This window comes from Pygoscelis adeliae, unplaced genomic scaffold, assembly GCF_000699105.1.
Source record: "Pygoscelis adeliae isolate BGI_AS28 unplaced genomic scaffold, ASM69910v1 Scaffold314, whole genome shotgun sequence".
Classification (NCBI taxonomy): Eukaryota; Metazoa; Chordata; class Aves; order Sphenisciformes; family Spheniscidae; genus Pygoscelis; species Pygoscelis adeliae.
The window spans coordinates 718,992-726,394 of record NW_008824668.1 but is presented as its reverse complement, the minus strand read 5'-3'; the positions used below and the strand labels follow the sequence as shown (position 1 = coordinate 726,394).

At 41.8% G+C, this 7,403-nt stretch overlaps 1 protein-coding gene across 1 annotated transcript in view; it reads right to left on the bottom strand.

The window, feature by feature from the left end:
- Positions 1–7,403, bottom strand: part of ATG14 (autophagy related 14) — a 19,581-nt gene that overhangs the window by 10,648 nt on the left and 1,530 nt on the right. The window contains exons 2-4 of the mRNA XM_009322938.1: positions 2,103–2,165; positions 1,943–1,967; positions 1,451–1,532 (exon numbers count right to left, since the gene is read on the bottom strand). Of these exons, the coding sequence (XP_009321213.1) occupies positions 1,451–1,532; positions 1,943–1,967; positions 2,103–2,165 (170 nt within the window). The remainder of the gene's footprint in view (positions 1–1,450; positions 1,533–1,942; positions 1,968–2,102; positions 2,166–7,403) is intronic.

The window sequence follows — 7,403 nt, the reverse complement described above, 5'->3', positions numbered from 1 at the left end:
TCCTCAGTTTGACGAGTATCGCCACTCTTTGAATGCAGCCCTTCTAGCCTTTTGTGTCAACCTTACAGTGATCACACCCAGGGCAAATGTCTTTGCTTGCTCGTGAGAGTTTGGGGTAGTGCCCAATGGCAAGGTATGTTGCCTCTTCTGCTTTCTCCTCCACTAGACCGCTTGATGCCCAGACAAGGGGTTGATTTGACATGGCCTATTCTTAACAAAGTGATGCCTATTTTTAACTACCTTGTCTTCTAACTACCTACAAAGTGGTCAGAGGTTTATAATAGGATGACTGCGTCATCAGTTCTTCCTCCACTCTTCGAAAAAAGATGCTATTTTCACTCGGTTTCCTGGGACATCCTCTCTCCCTCATGTGTTCTCAAAGTACTCTACAGACTACTTCAGCTTGTTCCTTAAGTTCCCTAAGGTGAATCTCATAAGGCCTTGCTGACATAATCAAAATAATATTTAGCTGGCTCTTTTCTTTCCTTAGCCTGCAGTCCTCTCATGATGTAAAATTTAATCTGGCTAAGCAGCTCATCACATTTTCTTTGTGAGAAGACGAAGCAAAGAAGGCGCCGAATGCTTCAGATTTCTCTGCACTGTTATTTGCTCTCTTTCCTGTTAACTAACAGGCTTGCCTACTCCTTCATCTTTTTCTTATTATACCTTTCTTATTGTTACTATCCGTCCTCCTTATTAATTGAAAATCATTTTGCATCTCAGCCTTTTTGATGTTATCACCACAAGCTTGTGCTATTCCTTTGTAACTATTCTCAAGTATATGCCTGTGCTTCCATTCTCTGTATGGCTCCTCTTGAATTTCAGGTCACAAAAATGTTCCCAATTCAATCAATATCCTTCTGAATACACCTCCTGTCTTCGCTTTGCGTGCAGGCTGTAAGGAGTGCTGCACATTCTCTTCTGAAAAATGACCCTACAAACCTCGCGCGTGTAAAATATTTAATGAGCTTCAAAACTGAAGCTGCTGAATGGTAGCATCTCACCAGCCTATGCCGCATTTCAGTGAGTCTTGCTCAAGTAGGATTTTAGGATTTCTAGACAGGTGTGGGTTAAAATTCATCAGTTACATGAAATTCGTAACAGCTGCAGAGCTGTTTGCTCCTCTTTATCAAGAGGAAGTGATCAGAAACACTACGCTGAATAAAGCCATCTCTAAGGACAAAGCCAAAGTCATAGGCTGCTAAGCATTCACTTTTAAAGCTGCTGCAAAATGATCTCCAACCAGCTGAATAATGTCTACGGTTTGCTAATTAAAACCCAAGCATAAAAAGGCTAAAATCCACTCACCGATTTGCCTTCAAGCTGATTTAAGAAGTGACGGTTTGGAAAGTCACCATTTTTAGAAACTAACACTCAAATTCACATCAATTGATTTCTTCACTCTAAGGCACAGAGTTTTACCCATCACAAAAGCACAGGCATTACTCACGTCTTGTCATTTCATCATTTTCTTTGCAAATGGTCTGTTTCAGCTGCTCAATCCTCATCTTGCAAGACATTATTTTCCATCTCTGAAAAAGAACATTCGGCAACTCTAGGGCACAAACGACTTCAAACACACTGACTAATGATTAACAACAAAGCCAGCAGCTTTAGTGCAAAAGTAGCAGGATGTTCTTAATTGGATCAGACGAACAAATAAATATGTCGTATACGGTTTTGTGCACAGAAGAATGCCACGAACAAACCGAATGCTTAGTATAAAGTCAATCAGTATAATAAGTTATTGAACAAATATCTAGTAAGAAATGAAAAATATTGACCGCTTGGAGCACTCTGCTTGCAGAGCCAATTTCAGTTTTGCTTACAACAGGCTTTTTGGGAAAGCAACACAATGCCCTCAAGGTAAACTGTAACTTTAAACTATGAGATCTAGGAATTCAGAGAGTTTAAAAACTATGGGACACTTTGAACAACTCACCAGCCCTTCCATGGCCTTCAAAACACTAGAGGAAAAAACATGATTGAAAGTTTTATGACTATCTGGACTACGTCTGTCTCCAGCAACAGCGTGTTAGAGAGACTGTTTTGTTTTTCTGAGAGTTCTTATAGGTTATTTTCATTTAATAACTACAACTTACTGTTTTTGGAATTCTCTCTGTTTGGTTTTAAGATGCATCAGCCTTTCTTTCTTGTCTGAAAACCTGGAAGAGATTAAATGGTTTTATTGGTATTTTGCACAACATGACATTGTAAGTTGTCTGAAACAATAAAAAGACTGAAGCTTGTGGGAGTCTTTAAACCTCAACTATCTGTCTTAATCTTTGGAAGTAATGGCTAAATGTATAAAGCTCTTGCAGAATTCTAGAGCATGTGTCTCACAGCAATTGCAACAGAACCCCTAAAGCTGAGGAAACATCAGCTTGTCTTATTATCAAACTTGTAAGCAAATTACTTGCTATTTCTAGAAGATTTATAGCTTAGCGATAGCAATATTTTGTGTATTAAGAAAATCACACAGTACTCTAAAAACCTTTAGTCACTGGAGAAATTAATAGTACTATCTGAGATGCCGTAGCGCATTATTTCACAAGCTGTGATGGTATTAGCTGAGTCCACTCTGGCAGTGGGAAATGGGGGTTTTCATACACTATGCACTGCGTTATTCTCCCTTCTCACGTGGAAATGTCTCACACTTTATTCATTAATGGGTCCAAATAGGACAGTCCTCTCTCAAGGCTTTTACGCGACATCCAAATCTTTCTTGTATTAGTAACAGCAGTAAGTTGCATTGTCTTCTACTTATTCCCGCTAGGCACTTGTAGCCAGCACAAGTCCATGACCCAAATGTCTGCTTGGGTTCAGCTTCACCGGACGTCTGAGGCATAGGAACTGCGAAGAACTGAGCAGAAGGGAATCTTCTTAGGATTCATCATCCTGTGTTTTCACCCTTTGAACATGCAGCAGCCATGTTCTGCTCCCCTCCATGTTCCACAACGTATTGAGAAATACATTTAAAGAAAATAGCATACGAACGATGCATATTGAGAAATTACGATGAAGCATGAAGTGACAAAGCTAACAGTAAGAGCAAACAGCAAGAGAGGCAGCCGAGAGATTTAGACGGCATGAAAAATAGCAAATGTGCTTTGTCTTCTGCCAGTGTATGGCTTTCCAACTTAAAATATAATCACCCATGCTACAGCACCATCCTGCAGCACCATCCTGATCCGCACTGCAAAAGTGTAACTGGGGCTAAGTCCAAGTACGGAAAACCAATTCATTACATTTCTCTCTGGAACATGTAGAATTGACAATTTCATCCTAACAGAGGCCTAATACTTCACATACAACCCATCAAGTCCTTTATTTCAGGGTTATCTAAGCTCTATTTATAAAGAATTATACAGTAAGCCTTGACAGGATGGCATCTTGTGCCTCTCTCTCTCTGCTCAGCTCTGTGGGTTTGATTTCAGCTAAAACTTTAAAATGCTTCATTTCTTTCCTTCAAGTGCTGAAAGCTTGGTGACTAACTTTGGGTTCAGAAAGTGTGTAATCACCCTTCCAGATGACATTAGCATTAAAACAACAATAAAACTACCGGCTGGTGCCTTCGTAGTCAACCAAAAATATCTGTTTTCCTTCCAAAACAACCCAAACCCAAATGCAGGTGCTTGGCATAAAAGCCAGAGGCCACACGTGAGCCGGAGGAATGTGGTGCAACTGGAGCCCGGCGGCTCAACCCGGCACGTTCGTTCTTCCTGTGTGTCCTCACCCCACCAGTCATCATGGAAATTACAAAAGTGCACTCTACTCGACTCCTGTTTACCACAGAGTAATGCACACCTACTGTACCCCCGACCTTTGGCTGCAACCAAAAATAACTTGGCCCAGAAACACACCGCTCAGCAGTGACACAGGGAGAGCGAGCTGGGGTGATTTGGCAATTCTTGCTTTCAAAGCTGGAATAATGGGCACGGAGTCTGACTAAACGCAATTACCCAAATCACGTCCATCACATCAGCAAAAAGTTGAATGATCTGTCAAGAATCCGGGACTAAATTAAGTTCTTACTGGGGAGGGAAGATGGAAATATTTGTGAAAGCCTGCAAAAATTACAGCTCACCACGCACTTCAGCAACTATGTCAAACGGCTCCTACAAACTTCTTTAGCAGGCTTCTCCTAAGCAAACATTTCCATTTCTTTATACAGCCCTAATTTTAATTGCATTGCATCGTGTAACATATTTTTCTCTCTATGTCTACAGCCTTTCAATGTGGCAAAGAAACAAAACTTTGGATTATAGGAATATATTATAGGAACTCCCATAAAATGTAAACTGAGAGAAGCAGGGAACTCAACATCTCAAATGATCCATTAAATGTTTCTCTTTCCTCAAGTCTCATCACATTAAGCTGAGATTTTCTACCGTTACCTGGCTTATTTCCACATGTTCATAATTAGAAAGAAGCAACCAGGAAGGAGGACTTCCTAATCTCTAGGAATTGACTAATGCTGAAGGAGCTGAGGACAGCAATAGGTGCATCCATTACCGTACCTATTCACTATAATAAAACTCCATTGCTGCAAAAAGTCAGTATTCCTAATCATAACCCACAGCTTAGAGAAGTCAGACAGGCTTAGACGTCACAATTATATTGTCTTTGGCTTTTGCCATCTGCAGACATATAAAGCAAAGCAATTTAGTATGCTTGTAAAATACACTCTGCGAATTTATGCATATGACAGGCTGGAGTAAACTCCCAGGAGCAAGAAGAGTCTCCGAGCTGAAACCAACATCAAGATGCCGGCTTAGCTTTTGAATATATAACACATTACTAATGAAAAGAAGAATGTCGGTGATTATTTTACTGGAGGACTTCCGGACTACTCATCCTTAATTGTAGCTGTACTTCAATAATTAATCTTAACAGCTCCTCAATCTCTCCCCCTCACAGATACAGGGTGTGATTTTCGCCAGATGTATGAACAACTTCAATCCTACCGTAGCTTTTATAAAAATCAGCACACAAAGCAGTCCAATGAAAAGAAATTGGAAATAATTCTTACTGTTAGAACATGAAATCATCTATCTTCTCATAAGGAAAAATCACAAGAAAATTCTGAAAGTAAAACACCACTGGATAGAAGGGGTAACGCTCGCTTTCTTTACTTTTCACGAGAGAGAGAACCACCCTTTCCCCCAATCTGTAACACTTCAAGAAGCCAAACGGGAGGCCCAAGTGACCCCATACACTGCCACACTCTGAACTTCTCACACCGCGCTTATAACCAAGTCGCACAGAAAAGCCCTTGCCATGACCCTGTTGGCCTCCTCCAGCACCGGCCATAACGCTGATCTAAAATTAACCCAGGTACTACTAGAAGGCGTAAAACAAACAAATAAATAACGATGACAGTAAACACAGCCTGAAATCCGGCCAGTTAACTGCACCTCTCCCTGCATGACTCTGCCATGGTGTGTGGTCACAGTTTAAGAAGTCGCTTCCTCTTTCTGCTGCCATTGCAAGAAACTCATAGACACCCGCTCGCTGCTTACAAAGAGGAAACAAAGAAAGTCGACCTCTGAAGTTGACAGGCTCTTTCTCTCTCACTCTAATATCAGGCATTCCAAGTATTAATCGTAGAATGCAGACACATTTCAAGCACAGTTTTAAAAAGAAGTAACTCCATTATCTTCAAAAGAACAAGAAGAAACCCAAGCTTTACGGGGCTTTGTCCCTACGCTGAGCGTTCCTCCTGCGACCAAGCATGCTTACGCTATTCACATCGTGTTATTCATATACGTTATGTTATTCCTTTAATTCATTAATATGAAGTTGCCGTTATCAATGAATTGCACTACTGCTTGGGCAAGTTTTGAGCAGCAGGAGAAACAAAGCCTGAGGAAATCGAGCATGCAGGGAGGCCCCCCAGAACGGAGGCTCTAGGAGAACAGAACAGCAGCGATCCTCACAGATGGAACCATGATGTCCAGGCAGAGGGGGGAAAAAAAAAGACACACACACACACAAAAAAGGAGACTAATTCCTGCAGTTAAGAAGCACAGCGTAAATATACAGAACATTTTCTAGTCACAGATGAATGGGACAGTTAAAGCATCTTATGAGGATTCAGTGAAAACTGTCAGACAGAAAAGCTGATCTTGTCTCACGTGAGAAGATACGAGGAAGATAAAGAGGGTTTTTTTCCCAACAAGCTGTTGCTTCTGGTACTTTGGCTAAGGCTGCTGCTTTGTGGTTTCATTTTTCTGACGGGTAGAGAAACATCTTAAGCCTCGGTTAACACAGAACAATAGTGGTTCTACTATAACAAAGGCTACAATTGAATTTCTATAATTAAGCCAGATGTTTAGCCAAAATCTTAAGGCTACAAAATGGGCAGGAAAAAACAGTTGGTTTTTGTTCCAAATTCCAAACCCAGTTTTTTCACGGAAGCTGCAGATAACCCCGAGCAGTCTCACACAAACACAAGTTTTCCATCTGTTTTAGAAAGACTAAATGCAGTTTGTGGTTCCATGACACGGTCTTTCATGTGAAATAAAAAAAAAAAAAAAAGAAAACCCCTCCAGTGGCAGAGTAAGGTCTCGATTTTGCAAGCTGAATCACGTTGGCTGACACCCTGTGCCCACTCCCACCGATGTTAATGGCAGAAAGACACCGCCGTCCCCTTGGCTGTTCTTGTATTTGGCAGAAGGACGCCAAGAGCCTTTGGTGCGAGGACCATACCGCACCACGCGTTGCTTACCACCTTCCCAAAATAGTTCAAGAAATCACCCTCGACAGCTGCTAATGAAGCTACAAATAAAGGACCAAGAACACGGCGTCAGCCAAAAATCAGAGCTATTCCGGAGGCGGCGCTGGGCAGACTTTTTAGGAATCTGGGATGGACATGCTGTGAACGACAGCTACGGAGGGGCGATCTGCATCTGAGTCACATAATGAGAATATCTGCTTATTGACGTAACGCTCATTCAGCCGCCCTCCCGTAGAGCCAACGCTTTGCAAAAAGGAGCAGGAAGGTGCGTGATTAACTCAAGTGGAGTATTTTTTCTAATTCTAAAAGGGGGCCCGTGATTAGGACTATTTATATGGACAAGAAAATAGAAAAGGTGTCGTTTTCTTGCACGCCTCCCCGATTTTGGTCAGTGGTTTAGAAGACGACCGGTTTAACGCATCCTGCTGGAGAGAGATACGCGTTTCAGATATCCTCGTTTTGCCCTGAACTGACTGGAGCTTCTGTCGGCTACATCAACACGGGCACACATCAACACGGGCACGCCTGCTGACAGCTGCACCTGACTAAGTGAAAGTCGGGGTGCTGTATTATATTGTTATTATTATTATTATTGCTGTTATTATTATTTTAAGCAACGCACTGTAGGTCCTGCTCTGCTCCCCCCGCCCCCCCCCCCCCCACC